This window comes from Hetaerina americana, unplaced genomic scaffold, assembly GCF_022747635.1.
Source record: "Hetaerina americana unplaced genomic scaffold, ioHetAmer1.1.p SCAF_15, whole genome shotgun sequence".
In the NCBI taxonomy this organism is placed as follows: domain Eukaryota; kingdom Metazoa; phylum Arthropoda; class Insecta; order Odonata; family Calopterygidae; genus Hetaerina; species Hetaerina americana.
Genome location: NW_027286625.1, coordinates 5,245,138 through 5,266,487, shown reverse-complemented (window position 1 = coordinate 5,266,487; position 21,350 = coordinate 5,245,138). Strand labels below are relative to the sequence as shown.

General features: G+C 35.5%; 1 protein-coding gene and 1 long non-coding RNA gene across 2 annotated transcripts; one reads left to right on the top strand and one right to left on the bottom strand.

Moving 5' to 3' along the window:
* Nucleotides 1-2,577: 2,577 nt before the first annotated feature.
* Nucleotides 2,578-9,882, top strand: LOC139686770 (uncharacterized). Its single transcript, XR_011700560.1, has 3 exons — nucleotides 2,578-2,594; nucleotides 6,239-6,289; nucleotides 6,734-9,882. It is a non-coding gene; the product is annotated as an uncharacterized lncRNA (long non-coding RNA).
* Nucleotides 9,883-10,912: 1,030 nt separating this feature from the next.
* Nucleotides 10,913-21,063, bottom strand: LOC139686877 (piggyBac transposable element-derived protein 3-like). Its single transcript, XM_071583953.1, has 5 exons — nucleotides 20,967-21,063; nucleotides 18,548-18,555; nucleotides 12,503-13,726; nucleotides 12,109-12,315; nucleotides 10,913-11,041 (listed from the first exon to the last, which is right to left on the bottom strand). The coding sequence occupies exons 1-5, from the start codon at nucleotides 21,061-21,063 to the stop codon at nucleotides 10,913-10,915; spliced, it is 1,665 nt and encodes a 554-aa protein (XP_071440054.1).
* Between the last annotated feature and the right edge of the window lie 287 nt (nucleotides 21,064-21,350).

Here is a 21,350-nt window from a genome sequence, read left to right as displayed (position 1 = left end):
AAAGCACTAGGCACTGACACAAAATCACTTTTCACTGAATTACTTTTAAACACAGCATTCAGTATGACTATACAAATGGGGAAAAGAACAGAAAATACTAATTGAAAGGGAGGCACTATTTAAGACGACTATGGGAAAAGCACTGGGCATTGACGCTACATCACTTTTCACTAAATGACTTCATAGCATAGATCAGGAACAAGTGAGCTGGATAAAGGAGTGCAGGATATAAAAGGATAGAAATGCCGGAGTAAGATAGGGTGGGAAGTCTTGAGCACAGAATCAAAGAAGGCAGATCAGTGGAGCAATTGCCAGATAGTGGGTGGCTGGAAGGTAGAGCCTCAAGCATGGAAGGCAGGAATTTCAAGCAGCAAGAGGTACAGATAAGTAAAAGTGCTGCGGTTAGGTACTATGAGGGAGTGATGTTTTTGCGGTAGTAAAGAGAGCTTGGCACTGGCAGGTCACACATCATTGTATTAAATAATTTGATGCTATCAGGGAGCAGTTTTTCAAAAATATTCATGGTAGGCAAGGAAGGCAACTCACCCACTGGGTTAACAGGGTCCGATCCTTGATGAAATATTGTGAGAGCTGTAATCAATACTCGCCTGCTGCTAGTCTCCTTCATTTGAGACAAAAATCCTAGAACCATTAGGTTTTATGACAGTTATCTTCCCATCTTGGGTCCATACATTCTTTGCCGTGGTGAGATCTTTGGTGGCAAGTAGTAGATGCTTCCTTGTAGCTGCGAGTGACTCCATAATGAGACATCCACTCGCTTTTAGGTTTATTTTTGCCCTCCAAACTTGATCTCTGTCTTGATATGAAATAAACTTGACTATGATGGGTCGGGGATGTTTGTTCAATTCCCTAATGGGCCTATTCTGTGACCTTGGTCAAGGGACATGGGGTTCACGTTTACCTTTAATTTAGTAATGAAGAAATCTGGGGGTACATGCAAGCAGTTTTCACTTTTTTTATCCCATGCGGAAGAAGACAATTTGTTCTCGAGTACTTTTCAAGATCATCGAGGGGGTAGTCAAACTTTGAGATGTGCTCTTCAATATCCTTCAACCTTTCAGAAAAATGATGTAGGTCTCTGTTGATTGCATTTCAGAATTTGATGAATCTTTCTTTGAGCGATATAATTTTCAACTTCTTTTCTTCAGAACCGTCCTTCTTTGCAGTTTCAAGTTCTTCTTGAAACCTTGCCATGGTTTTATTTATTGCTTCCAATATTGATTTCAACTCGGCGTGGGCATAGGAATATTGAAAATATGTAGGTCATATTAAAAGGCATTGGGATTTTGAAGGCTCTGCGAGAAGGGAATAATGTTGACTAAGCATTACAGAGGAAGGAAGAGATGTCTTTTCATACATCATGATGCAAGTAGAAGTCACAAATATATGAAAAGGGGAATAATATTGTCCAAAGAAAGGGAAGTTTGCTGGAGATGTAGATGGTAATAGTTATTAAGGACACTCCATAGCCTCACTTATATTGGTAGCATAACTAGATATTGAATTGAAATTAATTTTTGCTGTCATTTTATTAGAACATATGAGGACTTAATCCTAAGGCTTCTGCGATGTCTATTTGATGAATTCAGTCTTCTTTTGGGAATTTCTGTCGCGTGGGTGGGTTGATGGACAACTGTTTCGCCCTCAGTCCTGGAGGCGTCTTCAGGTCCTGACGCCTGACGGACCTGAAGACTAAATTCATATGAGGACTTTTCAAAACATTCAACATTTTTAGATAGAAGATTGATGGCAAGGGAAAAAGAAGAGATTTGTCCTGCTTAATATAATTGTAAAAGTATTTTCAAAGCAGCCTACATTGGGGACATACAAGTACGTTCATGTGAATGAAAATTTCAATTTTATTATAATTTTTTTGAATATGTAACATTATAAAGTTACAAAAATGGAAAATATTACCCTTTTCAGAGTGCAGGTGATTCTATTAGGGACCCCTGAGATGTGAGGAGGTCTTCGATGGGCCTTTTTTTTAGTCTAGTTCTCCTCATTTTTCTCTTGATTATGGAGGGAAATATAATTTTAAATTGCATACAACAGACATATTTACAGAAGAGAAGTGGATTTGGTGGTGGTTAGACAAGACATTCTCACATATATGACTAGACCAGGGTTTCCGAAGCTTTTTTGAATCCTCTGTCCCACCTTACCGCCTCAAAGATTTTGATGCATTTTCTAGCATAATAACCAACCAACCTCTAAAAGAGTATGCTATTGATAGGGACTTAAATTATGAAAAGAAACATTAGTAAACATTTAATTTGACTTCAATGATTTTAAATTTTAGCGAAATTGATTCCTTTTTATATCCGAGATGATTCAACGAAAGAAGCATCTTTTTTCATTGTCCCCAAAATAATTGAATTTCCCCCAAATTGCGGTAATTTGAATAGCAGGTTATGTACACCGCCGATTCCTTTATATTTGAAATAACCGCCTCTCAGACCTGAGTCCATTCGATTCAAAGGATCGGTTAATCGGTATATCGATTGTATCGACTTTAGAAATTTCCGATCTGAGCCTAAATAACTCATTCGCACTGTTGTTCTTCGCCTGAGGTAACGTGATTTTACAGCTGCTTGTTTCTTTGTTAAAATTTTCCATCTTCGCTTTTCATCCGTTTATATTTAATTAATAATTAAGTAAATTTATAACCTAGGATAAGTTAGTGATATTTTTGAAGCATTTATTGCGATTTAAGTGTTGCAAGGTAGAATGCCACGTGTTCGTAGGCGTTTGTTAATTATCGTTGGTTTGTTCGTCAGAAATTAGCGGTTATCAAGTTTTTAAAAATATTTATTAAGAAAGTACAACTACATGTTTTTCACAAAACAATGATGCCTTCCTTCAGCTTTGTGAGCTTAATACCTCACTATATTTGATCCAGTTATCATATTCTCTTCCTCTCACTACCTCAGTTTCCCAACATTCTTTCTCATATCACAGTCTTTAGGATCCTTTACTAAAGATTGCCTAAATCTAATTGTCCAACCTTTTTAAACTTTTCCTAATAACTTGCAACTCCCAAGAATTCGTCTTAATTTTCCCATAGCATGGCTAGAACTTCAGTTCTCCTCCTTTCTTTGGCTTTTATTATGTATATTCTTTTCTGCACCCACATGTCATAAGGCTCTATGCCTCAGCGGCTAAGTTTCTGAACCCTACAAAATTGCACTTCGCAATAGTGTTCACTATCATTTCTTCACGTCTATCCTGATGGTGTCTGTCATCAACTCCCACCTCTTAATGAACACTTCTTTTAATGTCCTTACTACACATCCCACCCTTGTTCCAAATACTCATAGCTACACTCAATATCTCATATTTCCCCATAGAGTACTTGTTATTGTGCCGGGACACGAAGGTAAATGTTATGTGCCATTCTATATTGCTGATTATTGTAAGTTAAATTTTCAATGGTATTTTAGTATATTGCATTTATCTATTTAATTTTAAAGGAATGCTTGCTTAGGAATATAAGACTTAGCCCAACAGAATCTGCCACCGTGAAACCTTTCCTATGACCAATTGAGTTTTTTTGTGAATTCAAGCACCTACCAAGATTGAGTAAAGGAACACATTACCATGCGTAGTTTACTTAAGAGGGCAACATGGGGGTAGCTGGGCTATTGCACAAAATCTTTGGCATCAATTTTTCTGTTTAGCCCTTATTTATTTTGCAATTCTCTGCCACTCAGTTGGTTATCCCTGTGATGGATGGTGCTATGAATCAAATTATAGAGTGTTATTTAGCATTTCTATCTGCAGGAGCAAGTTGAATGGCTCAATTCTTTTGTCCGTTGAAGTTGTTTGCTGGCGGTGATCTTCTAAAAGGAAAAGGGACGGATAAAAGCTAGAGGAAGGGAAGCCCATGAGATATATATTTGCTCAATTATTAATCTCCCTCCCTCTGATCCTTGCCAAGAGCTGCCTGCCCTTGAAGAAATTTCTTGAATCGTAGGAGATAGTTTGATGTCCATTTCATCATTTTTCAGCAGAATGTTGCAGGTCTCTTTTTAAAATAGGGAATTTCTTCCATTGGGTCTGATCACTTAATAGAAATAGACTTCACTCATATTATGTAATATACATGCTGTAGACACTATGCAAATGAAATTCATAGATATTAAAGAACTAGCAGTGCACCATGTATGGTACCATCCAGTGGTTCTCTGAATCTTGAGTTAAAATCAAGATGTAAGGAAACAAGCTCATTGAAGAAATGTAAATAAATAACTATTAGAACACATGTCATAGGAATTACAGAATATTTAACTCCTAAGGATGCGCACAATTTTAATAGAAGTTGCTGGGTAAACATGAGGTTCTTTGTAGAATGGCCTGTGAATTGAATTTATCACTTGTTGGACCTACTTCTCAGTCTAATGCAGTCTAACCATTGCATGGAAATCAGCTGTGCTAGTTGTGGAATGCCTTGAACTACTGTCAATTTTTGTTCAATCAACAATGCATGGCACAGGATGTGGTTTTTTTAGGAGATGACAATTTCATATTCCTAGTATTTAGTCCTGGTGTGAACTTACATGCTTGCCTTCCTGTTATTCATATAGGTAAGTATGATATTTTCAAGTTGGGGGGGGGTAAAGTTGGCAGTATAGGGTTTTTAATTGCAAATTTGTTTTTTACCCCAAAATCATGTAACTCACAAATGCTTAAACATTCCAAGTGGAAATATAGTATCTTCTTAGTGTTATTGTTTCCTTTGGGAAAAGTTGAGGGGCTCTTACGTTATTCATGAGGAAAGAATTTTATTGTGATACCAAAACAAGTTAAGCTCAGCCATATTTAAATATTTAATCTCATGGTAAAGGCTATTATAATAAAACCTGATGTCACTTTAGTCGATATTCACTTTCGGAATGGAGAGAGGCAGACAGTATCATAAGGACTAGTGCATCCCTCTAAACCAATTTTATCAGGTTTCATTAAAAACATAAGGAAGTGCAATGGGCAATGTCATATCTCCAATGATGTAAAAAAGTAAACCTTCACTGTTGATTTTCTGCATTTTGGAAATAATTGCCAAATGTTTTCCACCTATATTTAACAGCTACTTCAAACATTTGACTCTCTCATATAAAATCGTTTTGAAGTAAACCTAAGATTGCTTGAGCATTATTGGTAGCTCTGTGTCTCAGTGCTTGCTTGGATTGTAATGACATGGAGCAGGGCTTTTTAGAATATTTTCATTGACTGATCCTTGAGTACAGCTATAAATTACATGAGCTTGAGTGTGGCAGGAAAAACTTGATGTATTTTAAATATCAAGTGAAGCATTGTCACGCATAGTGTTTGTGTGAGCAATAGCAGATAATTGGTCCATCAAATAATTGAATTTAGGATTTTGGTACTGCTTTGAGAGGTTATGTATGTGAAAGTGAAACTTCTTAGGTGCACAAAATCTCAGGCATGGATGCTCAATAATTTTGGGTGAATTTTTTTCATGCAAAATATGCACAATAACGGGGCAAATAATTTCCTCTGTCATTAACATAGCATCGGGAAAGTGAGAGCAATGAAGAAATCCAGTAGGGAAGTTTGAATAAAAGGTGTATAATTATGGGAAGTTAATAATTATATGTCATCAGGAGTCAGTACTTCATGTCAAATTATGCAATTAACTACATCGGAACCTAGAAACTGATTTTTTTTGTTTTCAAGTTTTTATATGATGCTTGAGAATTGAGGTTGTCATTATCATTAACTAACTCTGGTAATATCAGCAAACCATTGAAAGGCATTCATAATAGTATTCTGTAGGAAGATATACATGATTGTTGACTACTTAATGTATATTTCAACTGAGTTCATCGATACCATTTGCCATTATTTTGCTTTTGAAAACTGCATTGCTGCCAGGATGTGATTATATTAGTATCATTAAGATGGGGCTTTCATAAATCTGTAATAGGAAAAGGAGACCTTAGTTTCCTCATGGAGACGTTATCTATTATTACCTATCATAGTTTTAGCTCTTTTTAATCGCTTATCTATCAGCAGTTTGTAAACTTCTCAGGGGTTTCTTTTTATGTATTATAATTAAAGGCTCTTGACTTAGTTTGCATCTATACCTCATGTCATACATTATTCTATATATTTTGGAGGTACTATGTCAAATGTTGGACACCCTTTCTTGGTTTTGTTTTTCCGGGAGGGATAACAGTTGGTTTGATTGTTTCAGATGGATATGCTGCAGGCGGGGGTGGCGGTGGTTATGGCAAGTCTGAATATGGTGAGTAGAATTGATTCTCTTTTTTTTTCATTCACATTTCATCACAATACATTTCCATCATTCAGTTATCGTGTCAAAATTACTTGCAGCCTTAAAAAGAGGTTTTGGTTCTTATCTGCTCGCTTATGGTTATAACCTAATTGTGGAATGGCATAAAATATCATTCCCAAACAAATATTCTAAGACAAATGAATAAAAGGCGTGGCTATCCTCTACATGCTAGTGTTTTTGCCTGCCCGCCCAGAAGTAATAAGCATGCCCTATTGAATCTTTCTAAATCAATCTTATTATATTATTTTCCCAAGGAGGAGAAAAGTATATAAAAAGTATATAGGCATGTAGATGCTCTTTAACTTTTTTATACAATGATGAATTTTCTTGAAACTGGAAGAAGTTGTGAATTTATACCAAATTATGCACTGAAAAAGCTTGCCTACATTGCAGGAACTGGATACTGGGCTCAACAGTGAGAAAGCACACACACTCACTCATGAAATGACCCACCCGTCTGTGTCCCACATTTCATTTGAGTAAGAATGGCGGGTAGGGTTGGGGTAGTGAGACCTCTGATCTATAGGTCAGGATATTGAAGTTTGCCACTCAAATTAATCGTTTGAAGTCTTTTTTTTGGTGTCACACTGAGATACTTATCTTATTCACATTGGAGTGGATGAAATGTTCCACGCAAATGAAAATCTGTGGAAGTGAGTTGATGAAATTATAAACTATTGAAACTGTGTTGGACTTTTACACAGTGGTCAGTGTTGACCTTTAGGCAGTGTGTTTTTAACTAGAATCTAGTTGAATGTCATTAGGGATTTTTGTAGCCTAAGGGTATGTGGGAGGGAGCATTTTCTTATTTATTTTTTCAAATTTCCTCAAAGTTCACAGAAGGGAATCCAAAAGAGTGCAATGATTGTACTGTCTGGCTGTATTTTGAAGTTTCTGAGTAATGTGATGTCTCTTTTTGAAAAAAGCAATCAAGTGTGTTAACAGATAAATTATACATATACTACCTTGATCAAAAAGTTCCCGGAATAACCACCGTGTGGCGCTCACATCGTTCCAATTTGAGTTCTGTTTTTTTTTGTTAAATTGGTACATCTGTTGTTGATATTCCCTTTAAATCTTAGTGTCATAACTTGACATTTGCAAAAGTTATGTAGCCAAGAGTACATCTATCTCTGTGTGTGTTGGCGATTTTTTACAATTGCAGAAATGGATTTAAATTTGCAACAACGAACTTGTATTAAATTTTGCGTAGAAAACGGATTTAGTGGCGCACGGACGTTTGAAATGTTGGAAAAGTGTTTCGGCAACGATTCTCTAAAAAAAACGGTCGTTTACCAGTGGCGCAAGCGGTTCAGAAGTGGTCGTGAGTCAATCAAAGATGATGAACGCAGTGGCAGACCATCGACATCGAAAGTCGGTGAAAAAATTGATAAAGTGAAAGAAATGTTGGTCAATAACCGCAAATTAACCATCAGAGAAATAGCGGAGGACTTGAACATTGCGTATGGATCCGCCCAAGACATTGTGGTTAATGATTTGGGTTTCCGTCGTGTAGCAGCAAAGTTGGTGCCAAAAGTCCTCAATTTCATGCAAAAAAGAGACCGTGTTGACGTCGCAAAAGACATGATTTGCGAGGCTGAATCCGATCCCACATTCATCAAAAGGATCATTACTGGAGACGAGACGTGGGTTTATGAGTACGACACGCAATCCAGACATCAGGCAAGTGAATGGCGTTCACCAAATGAGCCGAGACCAAAAAAACCATGTCGTTTTCAGTCAGAAATGAAGGCAATGCTGACGGTTTTCATGGATTACAACGGTGTAGTGCATCATGAATTTTTGCCAGAAGGCCAGACAGTAAACAAAGAGTATTATTTGGGCGTTATGAGTCGTTTGCGTGAAGCAATTTGCCGAAAGAGACCAGAAATGTGGGCAGAAAACTCGTGGATTTTGCACCATGATAACACACCGTCGCACAGTGCTATCATTATTCGTAATTTTTTGACGAAAAATGCAACAAAAACCATCCAACAGCCACCGAATTCACCTGATTTGGCTCCCTGTGACTTCTTTCTGTTCAATCGAGTTAAAAAACCATTACGGGGAACGCGTTTTAGCAGCCGAGAGGAAGTAATGGAAAAATCGGAGGAAGCACTGATGGACATACCGAAAACCGAATATAAAAAATGTTTCGAGGATTGGATCAAGCGCTGGCATAAGTGTGTTGCAGTCGATGGGGATTACTTGGAAGGGGTCAATATAGATTTAGATGAATAAACTTGTATCTTTAATTTTCTGAATTAATTCCGGGAACTTTTTGATCAAGGTAGTATATTAGGGAAATCAAACTTTTTAACTCCTTGATCTGTTAGAATAACCATTTGAGACCAAAGAGCGGTCAAAAGTGGTGGCACTCTTAAGAATGCTCATGAAAAATTATGGCTGCTTACTTATTTAGTATGTAGTTCTTGGAACTGGCATGAGTGCCATGGATTTGGCATAATAGGAAACTAGGCTATCATCTTCCAAACCATGAAAATGCTTCCAAGGTAATAGTGTTGGGTAACATTTTGTTGCTCTTCCTCTGATTGTTGTAACAGCATAAGGATTATTTAAAAGTTTTTTCGTGGTGATCCAACACTCCCTTGGTCAAACTTAACAGTAATTGTCTTTATAAAGTTGGGCATAACACTGAGGATGTGTTTTCGGGAGTGATGTGGCATCACAGAAGGGACTCTTTGTAGTGACAACAGGAGAATAAATGCAGAGCTTGATGACAAAGTGTCTGGGGCCTCCAGTATTGCCTCGTCCCTCATCTGGGTATAGTGACAACTATTGCAGCACATGAAAATGAGTATGAAACCCCATTATCAACCAGAATCATGTGTTTTTACGAACATCTCATTCTCCACCCATTTTTATTCAGAACACCGTGCCCCGCTGCTTTTTTTCCTGGAAAAAGTTTGTTTGAATAAATTATTGCTTGACAATTCGTGATGTGAGAAGTTGGTGAAGTAAATGCGACTCCATAGACCAAGAATTAGTGTTGTGAAGTCAGGTGAATCTCCTCAGTCCCTATAGGAACATGTGTTTGATGTCATTTTCAATTAAATGATAGGCCATAGGGTCATTCCAAGGCTCTCTCTCTCTATTGCCCTTGTGTTGGGCATTGATTATTGTGAGTTTTTTTATTTTTTGGGAAAACAAGAAATTTGAATAATTGTGCCGGTTGGAAGTGAATATGAAAAGTGATATAACACAGAGATTAAGTGATGCAATTGCAAATGTGGTTTTTGCTTTGGCAGATGTCTATTATCTTTTAATATTTAGTTGTGTGACTTAACCTGGATCCTGGTTATACTAAGCATATACTATTGACCATTTCTAAGCCAGGTATCAAGATTTGTAGACTGGAATCTGTTGCACAGTATTGTTCATAAACATTTTACTTTTTAAACTTTTGAATGTGACTGTCGTGAGTTTGTAGCTCTTTTCTCTGGAGATTTTCAGTTAATATCTGTAAAATGATATAGGTTAACTATTAGTATTGTATATAAAACAAAATTTAACATGATAAATACTGTTTTATTTCAAACTGTTTGAAAAAAAAGAATATATTGACCTTCCCTCTGAACACCCAAAAACATCTCTAAACATTGTCAGTGTATTCAATATATTGCTCTTGATATTTATATATATATATATATATATATATTTATGCAATATTGAAAGTACACCATTTTATGTACACCATGCATTTACTGTGTGTTCTGGATAATATAAATTCCATGTAAATTAAGCATATTATAAAAAAATCTTGGAATGAAAAGTCATAATACTTGAAATGCAGCCTTTTTAATTCAATCTTCGATGTTTGCTGAAGAGTGCTGACCTAATTCCTCAAATTGAGAAGAGGAGATGAAAGTAGTGAGGGGTATTAGAGAGTGCTAAATCTTTAGGTAAGTGTATTTGATGACGTTATATGCCAAAAATCTATTAATGGAACAGTAATTAGTTTAGTTAGATAAAAATAATGATAAAATAATGTCCATACATGCTGTGTAATGCTTGTGAATTTTACTGAGGATACTCATTTCAAATGCCAGACAGGAGAAATAAAATTATACCCTTGCAGTTTTAGTGAACATTTCTTAGGATGATATACCCAATCGCTATCAAGTGTGTGCTAATTAACAGGAAGCCATTTTACAGTGCATATAATAAATTTGGATGTAAAAAATGTAGGAAGTCTCTTGGGAGAAAAAGACATGGAGTTCAACAGTTCATGCAACCAGGACCTCTCTGGCACTGCTCTGGTGGACAGGACTCCCTAGTTAGGGACTAGCTGTAAATGGTTTCAGTTAACTAACCTGATTAAAGTTTACTTACATTGATGAAAGGAATCATTATCATTGCCGTTGAACAAAGGGCAAGTAAAACATTAATGGTTTCAGTTCACCAACCTAATGAATGGATAATGTTTTATCATTGCTGTTGAACACAGGGCAAGTAAGACATGAATGATTCATGTAATTACAAGGCTTAAGGATGTAAAAAAAGTAGTTTTGTTTTGAGATGATATAGCTGCCAATCATACATTATATGAAGCTAAAGGGGCCAGCATGCTTTAACTTGTCTTTTGTACATACCAGGCACCTGAGCATTGGTGGGCAGCTTGGATGCCAAGGGGGAACCTTTGGACACCTCTGCCCTTGTCTTATGAATTTCGGAAACGTCCTTGGGATAAATGAAATGGAGACAAAGAAATGGAATAATGGTGGGTATTAGTTAAGTGAATGCTTCTTGTATGCTAACATTGGTTCATTTGTTTGTCCTAACTGTGAAGTCTGTTTAACTTTTTTGTTTTAATTTTCATGGTTGGTTTCTTACATGTACTCATTGTGTGTGTTTTCGGGGAGCTGTGGGAAATATTTGGTTATTACAGCAAAACCTCATTGTAGTAGTTCATCATTCACAGGGCACTATGCAATCCTTCCACTATTGTGTGCAGCGTATAACAACATTTTTGCTCTTGTGGATTTGACTCAAGATCCAGTATACCCTGTTTACTTAATGAGAGAAAATTTTACTAATGCTTGGTCTTATCATGTATTATGGTCTGAAACTGACAATTTCTATTTAACCCTTTATGGTCAACAATTATTCTACGTAAGGAAAAAATTTTTTCCCTCCAAATCTCAATCAAGGAAGACCATAGGAAGCACACCTACCCATTTTTTAAACTGTTTTGTGAAAATTGTTAAAAACTAGGGTATGTGCCAAATTCGGTACATTGGGCATTCCCGTAACAGTTAGTCATCACCAGAGGGTAGGCAACCCGTCACACAATTTTCAGACTAAAAAGAAATAATTCCTTACTAACTGCCTCTTTACAATAGTAAGTCTTACTTACAAAACATGTGAATATCGTTTGTCAAATTTTACCTTTCATTATTTATTTCAATACACTATGTGTAAATCATCAATAGCTTTATTACAGTCAAATATCAGCTGGCAGCATAGAAAGCAATATGCAAGGAGGAAAACAGATATTTTTCCAAAAAGTAAACAACAATGTATCCATTATAATGTCTGATGACATTTGATTGCTTAGTGAAATAAATTTGGAGAGAGTTTGAAGAACTGCATTAGATGGTTGGTATAAATAACAATGAACTGAGTTATTTTTCATGAAATTTAATAAAACAATTTGAATTCTTGTTCAAACACAAGTGTACATTGCATTTATTGCAAAGAAACACGGTTTTCCCTGAACAACCAGGGTTTTTGCACCTCTGCCTGACCTCTTTTACTTGTGGCCAATGGCCAACACCATCAACTCGGCAAGTTGTTTCGGGTATTGGATTGGCTGGTCCTCTCTTTCTCTTCACTTCAAATTTAGCTTCCACACTGTCATGTGATTTCCTGCCCCTCTTTTTCAAAAGAATGTCTTTTCCACGCTTTGTTAGAGCCTCAGCTATTCTCATCTTAAACTCCAGCAAATCATTTTGCTTTTTTTTGGAAATGCCCAAAGAGTCACAGTCTCTACGGTAAAGAGACCAACTATTCACCACTGCCAAGTCAACAAAATGAAAAAAACAGTCTATGATAATATTTCCTCGACTTGAGAAATATTCTGTATCTTGAGAGATTTGCGTCGCATAAATCTACGCCACCCATACAATCATACATTTTTACCATTTTGGGACACTGAACTTCGACTTTTCCCTTGCCCTTCTTGTCCCACCGTTGTACAGTTCCCATCGGATGAGCACTACCAAATGTACCCATCAATGTCACTGGTCGGTTATCAAACCACTTCACGACCCTGACACTTACTCCATCCACAGTGGCTTCCTTTTCATCAATTGAGCCCCTGCCTCTTTTCTTCAGTTCCTTGTCAGGCAATAGAATACACCCTGGAATCCTATTACATCTAACTGTTCCCAGAGAAGATACTCCTTTTTTGTGTAATTCAATAAGAAGTGCCAACAAGGTAAACCAATTGTCAAAGTACAATGTAAAGTTTTTGTTGCTCTCTAAAATTGAAACTAAATTCAGGACAACATTACCACTTGCTCCAATGTCCGTGACACCAGGTAAGGGAGTGATTTTACCAGTGTATACTTCAAAATTGTGAACTAAACCCTTAGTATCACCGAGCACAAAAATTTTATATCCCCATTTATACGGTTTTTTTGGGTTATACTGCTTCAATGTAGACTTTCCCTTGAAGGGTACAATTTGCTCATCTACACACAACACTCCACTTTGGGGAATGGCTTGAAACTTTTTCACCACATGGTCATATATAGGTCTAATTTTAAACAATCTATCATTTAATGGACTGTCCTTGTCCACCATATTTGCGTTGTCATTGAAGTGAAGCTTGCTCTTGATGTCCTCAAACCTATTTCGTGAAATAACTGACGAAACTTCATTAAGTTTCGTGTGTGCTCCCCAGTACATCCGAGACCGTGGAAAATTAAAAATTGACATGTACATAACACAGCCGAGGAATTGCTCAATTTCTTCAGGTGAAACATTTAGAGGTTTATTCACATTGACCTGTAGTGCATAGAGGTTGCTCTGTTCCACAATGTGGGTAATAATTTCTCTATCAAATATTTCTAAAAAATAATTAACTGGGGGCTTAACTGATTCTGCAGGTTCTATTTGTCCAAGCCATATGGGACACGTTTTTGGACCGTCAGCACCACGAGTGGCCTTCCAGACTGGCAAACCTTTTACTCCCTTTCTGCCCACAGACTCAATAGGGTGAAGTTCTGGCGTTTTTTCATCTTCAGAAAGACTATCTGAAGCGCTTTTGGAGTCATCAGGTGACTCTGATTCCACATCTTCATCACTTCTGATTTGGTTCCACCAGTCTTTCATTAATCTGAATCTCTCAGTTGTTTCATTCTGTAATTTTCACATTTGATGTAGTGGTTACATATAGAGAGGCATTAAACCTCATCGTTTGGTTTCATAGATACTTGTGGGAAATACTGCTAGACTATTGTTGGAATACAGTTAATTTTTATTGGTTGAATGCAAATGATATTGAGATCAGGAAATAACTGGTGATGAATAAGTGATTGTTGTTTGTGGAACTGTAACTCAAATTATATTTCAGGTGTTTCAATGCAGCTGGTTGTCTAGAAGTTCCATAATTTTCAGGTTCTAGTTTGGATTGGCAGATTGCTAAGTGCATGAATTTTCTTAATATTCATGGCCTGGAAATTGCATTATCAAATTAATAATTTTGCGAGCCTGATGAAATAAATGGTTTGATGACCTTGTGATATAACATAATTATATTTTCAGTTTTTCGTATTCAATGACAAAATTGATAATTGCTGCATATGGCCTTATCTGATGCCCTCTCCTATGCTTTTGACCCATTTCCTAGTATAATTTTTCTCTTATCCCTTAATCTGCTTTCATTTTTAGCTATTTAATCAATACTCTTCCTTGTGCAGGTGAACAAATACAATTATTTGATTAGCTTTCATATTGATTGAGTAAAATTTGTGAACCTTGTATTTGGTGCTGTACTAGTTAGTTTTTCCTGTCACTCTTCTCCACCATTTGTGACTATTCATTGAATAAAGTAAAAGTGAACATCAGTAACTTTCCTTTTTCCTTTTTTATTGCCTCTATTGGTAAGTTAGTATAGTTTTCACTTAAAATGTGATCAGTTTTACTGAGAGTTGTGGGTCAATCCTGATGATATACAATGTTAACAATGACTCTGACTGTTGACGCTTGAAATGACAGTACCTGATGTACCTCCACGAACCACTTTACCTATTTGTGAGATATTCATCAATAATCTTCAATCAAATGTTTCTGTAAGCAATTAAAACATCAAGTTCATTCTGAGATAACCCTGTTATAAGAAGTTATTAAATGTTTTTTGGCAATTATTTACTGGGTAAGGGTTGGGTTTTGATGAATTGTGGAACTGCTTAATACTGTATTCATTCTATTAAATGCTGTTTCCAATTTCAAATGCTTGGTTTTCAGTGGAATGTTTAATACAGTTTATATATTTTGTAAGGAAATTTTAAACTATGGTAAACTTTACTTTTAGCATAGGATATAATTCATATTGGATGTCATTTTATGACTTGGCAGTTGTGAGTTCTTAATGGTAGATAGTTATATTCTTTGATTTTCTCCCAATCCATTTATCTTTATCACCCTCACTCTTTTCAATTAAGGTTTAAATTAGCCTGAGCTAGGCAAACTTGTATCACTTCAATTGCAAGATGCTAGCAATTGCTAGGTACATATGCATAATAATTTTTCCAGAAAACGTTTGCTGCTAAAGTTACTTTTAAAGTTGTCAGAAATATGTGCCCACTTCAAATGCAACCTTCTTGCCCTTTGAAATCATGTTGGAGGGGATAGTTATTAATTTCGTAGTCTACTATTTGGGAAGGTTTTCGATGGACACAAATTTAATACCCCTACATTTCTTAGCATTGTCTAAATGATAACCTTACCCGACTGCACAAAAACCCTTCTTCAATGCTGCATACATTTTACTTCAACTCATGCTACATACCTATCCATTACCCCCTCCAACCTGACATGCATAACTTTCTCCCTTCACAGTCTTCAACATTCAATCACCTATCAAAATTCTCCACTTTAACCTTTCCTCCCTATCTCAGATTTTTCCCTACGATCTTCTCTCCATTTTTGATACACTCCTTGTTTGTTTTCCTTTTGATCATTTTGCTTTTCCCATTCTTTTCTACGCCCTCATTTCAAAATCCTCCAATCTATGCTTATCATATCTTGCTTCAGTGACTTCTTCAAGTTTTTGCACAGAACAAAACCATGCTCTAGCTTTATATTTTAGTGAGTCTTTTCTGAACCTTCTTACTCAGCAAATCTGTCATCCCTCCTGCTTGAAAAAGCTTCTTTCCTCCACTCAATTTTTTGATCTCATTACTACTTAAACCATTTTGGTCCAAAACACATTACGTGATAGGTAAACTGGTCTACCCGCTCTAGTTCATGACATTCTATTTTAACATTTGACATTATTTCCTCCTTTAAAACTGAATAACTTTGTTTTTATTTACAGTGATCTTCATCCCATACCTATTTACTGATTTTCTAATGCACTCTGCAATACGTTTCACTCCTTGACTGGCTGACTAACCAAAACTTCATCATCTGCAATCTGATTTTAGGATTCCTACCATCTATCACCTCTGTATCCATCCCTTCCTATGTCTCCCTTAAAGTTTCATACACATGTAATGAAAAGGGCATTTATAGAGGAGCACCCTTGTCTTATCCCTTTTTGTAACACTTTCCATCCCACTCTCAATCTACCTCAAAATACCAAGCAGTCTGAGGGCATGTTGTAGATCAGTTGCCTATCCTTCCAATACTATTTTATCTTATGGAATACATTCATTAATTATATCCACTTCATCGTATGCCTTTTTGAAGTCAATGAAGCAATAAATATCTGGAAGTGATAACCTTATTTTAGGAGGAATGTGGGGATGTGATGAAAGACTTACCACTGAAATACTTTCAAAATGGGTTTTACCAACTGCATTATTTTGTTACAAAATATACGTATGTTACAGGGTATAAAGTGTGTTGCTTTTGGGGTTCTCTTGACCTTTCAAGATTTAGTGAGGATGCAGTGGAGAATACACATTAATTTAAGTACAAAATCTTTTTATAAGAATGGCAAAAATGTTTAGATGTTCCTATTGAAATGTTACCTTTAATAAGACGGAAATATCCCACAAAAAAATGACCATTGCTTATCCTGATCGATATATGTAATGAAGAAAATAGGAGGGGACCAATTCTGTGGTTGATGTTTTTTCTTGTTAGCATAAGTAGCATTATGGAAAGTTGATGATCATACGGGTACAGTTATAAGAAACAATTTTATTCAAATCAATGAGAGCGTAGAGTATCAGCAAACCAGTGAGGTAAGATTGTGCATAGTTATTTAAGCCAGCACTGCTTTAATTTAGGGTTTTCATTTGAATCATAATCTGGATATTGATGAATACTACTAGATTATTATAAGATGAAAAATTTTCTGGGGTTGACAAGTGGAGTTAATGAAAGGAAATATGGGTAGTCTAATGATAACTCTTTGATTTAATGTGTGCTCTTATTAAATGTACTTCATTAAAAATGAAGTGAACAAGTTTAATAGAATTACCGATCAAAGTAATGGGGTTAGGTGTGTTCCTCACTCACTGGGTAATTTAAATTTGCTTGCATTATCTAATGCAAGGAAATAATCTAATAATAAAATGCTATTTTTAAGTTGTTGAGTATGATATACAAATATTATTTAGTCAAATGCTTACGAACTAGGTTGAGTAATGGTTCATTGCTATTAAGCTTAATGTGGTTAGTATTATTGTGTATCACGAAAGTCATACCACCTCTAAAAAGTTTGAATATTCACTTAACATATTTGTTTACATCAATAGATACCAAAGCAATAATTACCCCTTAGTTGGCAAGGTCTCTTTGTCGTAAATATTGGTTGGCTCTCTGAAATTCTGACGGTGAAGATTATATATATGAAGAATTACGTGCAACTGGTAACTATGCCAGACGAGGCAAGGATTAGTGCATTGATTTTTATAATGTTAATTCCCCTTCAGTGGATTTAACTTGGCATTAGCTAATGTAATTTTTAAAATATTGAAAATATTACTAAGAAAGTGTGAAACTTTGTTGAGGGCAAAAATTGTTCATAAATATTGATTAGGACATCATAAGTTCACCATTTGCTTCAAAAAACTTTCAATTTTTTTGTGATTTAAAATAAAACATTACATTCTTAGTCATATTTGAGTTCTGTTGTCAAAATCATGACTCAATTTCAACATTGAAAGAAAATTTGTTTTTTTCTATTACATTGCACTAAAGATAAACATTTTTGAATGGAACTATTAGACTGAATAAAACCATTCTCCCATTACAACTGTAGGTAAAATAATATGTAATAAAAATTGTAGTTGCTGGCAAATGCGTCCAGAAATCAGTTCTCAGATTTTGCCCAGAATTGGCTGGTAGATTGTTGAACAATGATTCATGCAAATCTGCAGTAATGTAACCAATGGTTAAAATGAGAAGGTCATCTAATACTTGCATTTGGAGGCTGTAATCTGTGATTCAGTCTGCTCATTAGAGACTATATATTTATAAACTTGATTATATTTTTTGAGCTACAAGGATTTGGAAAGGAAATGGAAGAATCACTTGCAAAAATAAATATTTTTAAATATATTCTTTTAATAATACATTGTTTCATATTAGCTTGCCTTGGTGTGATGCTAATCCCATTATTATTGATTCATGTTTATTTGAATGAAAATCAGCTCATCTTGTCTTCACCAAATCCATATCGATTTATTGATTTTTGCCCAAATCTAAACCAATAATATTGAAAAACTTGTGCATTAGTTGATTTGAATTACCTTATGAGGAATGAAAGGTTATATAAATGGGGATAGTGTGGAAAAACATATTGTGCTCCATAAATGGGGATTTGGATAAATATTCTTGAGTTTCAGCAAAATCCTGTTATTGCTAATAATACTCATGTTTTTACCAATTAGATAAAAAATTTGAACCACCTCTAAAGCTGATCTAATCCTCAGGGAAGAAAGTGATTTGGATTGTGAGATGCCTAGTGCAGATCTTAGTATATTAAATACTAAATAAGTGCCATACTGAGAGGCCTAGATCAATTTAAAAAATTATAACATCATGCCCAATTTCATGGTACTTCATTCACTATTCTTTTCACAGTAAAAGTTTATTTGAATAAAACATGCATTAACTGTAAATTATAAACACTCTCCAACTTTCAAAGAGAGGCATTCAAGAAAAAATCTTTGTTATGAAAGGAAACTTATTTGTACTTGTTGATATCTCCCGTGTGGAGGCATCCCTTCATACAATTTCACCTGCCACGTTCGTACCTAGTTTCATACATGTTTTGTTTCTAAATGTTCAAACATCACCATATATTTCATATCATTACCACTTACACTGCTCAAGATACTCCATACCTATCGAACATAGTTGCTATATCTATTGTGCCATACTCAATTTTTATGTAATACTCGTGCGTGCTGTGTTGTCAGCTTAAAGATATTTGAATATGAGTGTGTTTGCAAAAATAACAATTCAGTCATTCTTTGTAGTGATTTGAAATACCTTTCTATTTGAATGATTTCATTAATCTGAATTGCCTCCATTATTACCAATCACGTCATTGAGGGGCAACAGTGTAATGTGATATGCATGATGTGAATAGTTATTTATCAATGCTTGAAGGATGCACTCTTAGTTTGATCTGCTGAGGCTGATATTCAAGAGGTGTAGAGGGAAATCTATTATCCATTGTGAGAGCCTGCCATAGTCTTAAAATGGAACTTTGCTTACTTAATAGGACTTTTCAATAAGTTTTGCTTAGAAAATGAAATGGTTGTTTCTCTTGAATGATTGCAGAAAATGAAAACGACTTAATCCACTTTTTCAGGATTCATATTTTAGAAATATTTTTTTTATCCTGGTTTCTTTTTTTTAATGTAAGATATATCTTTGTTCTTCAGCAATGCTGCTAATGTTATATATTGCTTTGCATTCACATTATGTTATTGTGTTTTAATACTTGCATTGCCATTAAATTAATTACTTGTAATGTACTTGGAAGATTAAATTAAATTGATTTAAAACATTATTTTTACTTTTATTGAAACACATTGGACCCTTCCCCAATTCTACCTTTTGTTATAGACCATCTATTTCATGTTCTCTGCAACACCTCCGTAACATTTTTTTGTTTGGTGGGGTAGACATTATCTTTTTTGATTTAATTAACACTGCCTTATGATTAATAGAAGGGAAAACCTTCAGAAAATTATATTTGTGTCTGGTGGTGAATTGCTATTTGAAATCCAAGAGAACTCAGTACTTCCAATCTTGGACTGTGTCTCCACCAACCTGACTTTTCCATGTACTATATGGTGGAACCTCAAATTGAGTAATTTTCATATGAGCAGAAAAATTTTTCAAAAACTGACTTGTTTAATGAGTGGCTTTTCACATAACAAGTGACAAGGATAGGGGGGATTCTCAAGATTAATTCTTGCCTGCTGCATCAGTTTGTTTTTTGCACTCATTCCACTTGCATCTTAGTGTTGCTAGTGATCACATATTTTTCCAAATTTGTGTTCAAATATATTATTTGTGATTTTTTGTATAAAGTTTAATGCACCTGGCAAATGTGTTTCCAAAGGAAAAGCCACAAGGAGCCAGGCATAAGAGAGCAAAAGTAACCACAGAAATGAAAGCAAAAATCATTGATAAGAGAGAACAAGGTGTGGGTAAGACTGGTCTAACATGCTTATAGAATCAGTCAACATCAATGATGTGCACCATCCTCAAGGAAAATATTAAGGAGATTTCATTGCATGATAGAGGAAATGACTCGTGATATTGAACAATTTTTATATAATTTTCTTTGAAGGAATCATGAACATAATATAGTTTTTTCAGCATGGAATGAATTATCATTTTGTATTAATTTATGTGGGAAAAATTATTTTGCTTAACTAGTGTCGCTCTGAGAAAGAAGTTGTTGCCTCTCTGAGAAAGTTACTGGAATGCATTTGGCTCAATATGTGTGGTGCCACTGTACTTGCACACCTCCATCATGTCCTTCCTATTCTTTATTCTTGCCTATCCATCTTGTGATGGAAAAGAAGTTGTCCTTAATTCTTGACTTATTGAATGAAAGAAATACATACAAAAAAGAAAGGAATATGATAATGAAATAGGGCTGTCTCTCTCTCTAATTGAGGACTTTTCTCCTATTTTCAGGCAAGACATTATAAGACTACTATGAACATTCTCCAATTTCTCCTAAAGTAAATTCGTAAAATGCCTTCATAAACCTAGAATGTGTCATTTCCTGCATTCGGTAACCTCCCCTCTTTGTTTACATTCCTCCATTTTTTTCTAATCTCATCTGTGATCCATGGTTTCCTTGTCTATTTCTTATTTACAGTTCTTATAGTAAAATTTGCGGCTTTCGAAATCCCTTTCTTGATACATTACCATTTTTCTTCGATAGTCTCTTTACCATCATCCATGATTTTCTCCAGAAACTGCTGATACTCCCTCCTTGTTATTCCAGTTAATGCTTCTAAATTCCATTTCCCAACCTGCTGCTCCTGCATGATCTTTTTGAAACGGATGCTACACTTCATTACAAACAAATTGTGGTCAGAGTCTGCATCTGCTCCTGGAAAGCTGTGTGAATTGATCTTACTGTTCCTGAATCTGTGCCCCACCAGAATATAATCTGATACCTTTCTGAGCCACCTGGCATTTTCCATGTATGCCTATGCCCTTTTTGGTGTCCAAACCAAGTGTTGGTGATGACTAACCCCTGTCTTCTGCAGAATTCAATTGCTTTCTCCCTGTGGTCATTCCTGGTGTCTAAACCGTAGTCCCCCACCTCATA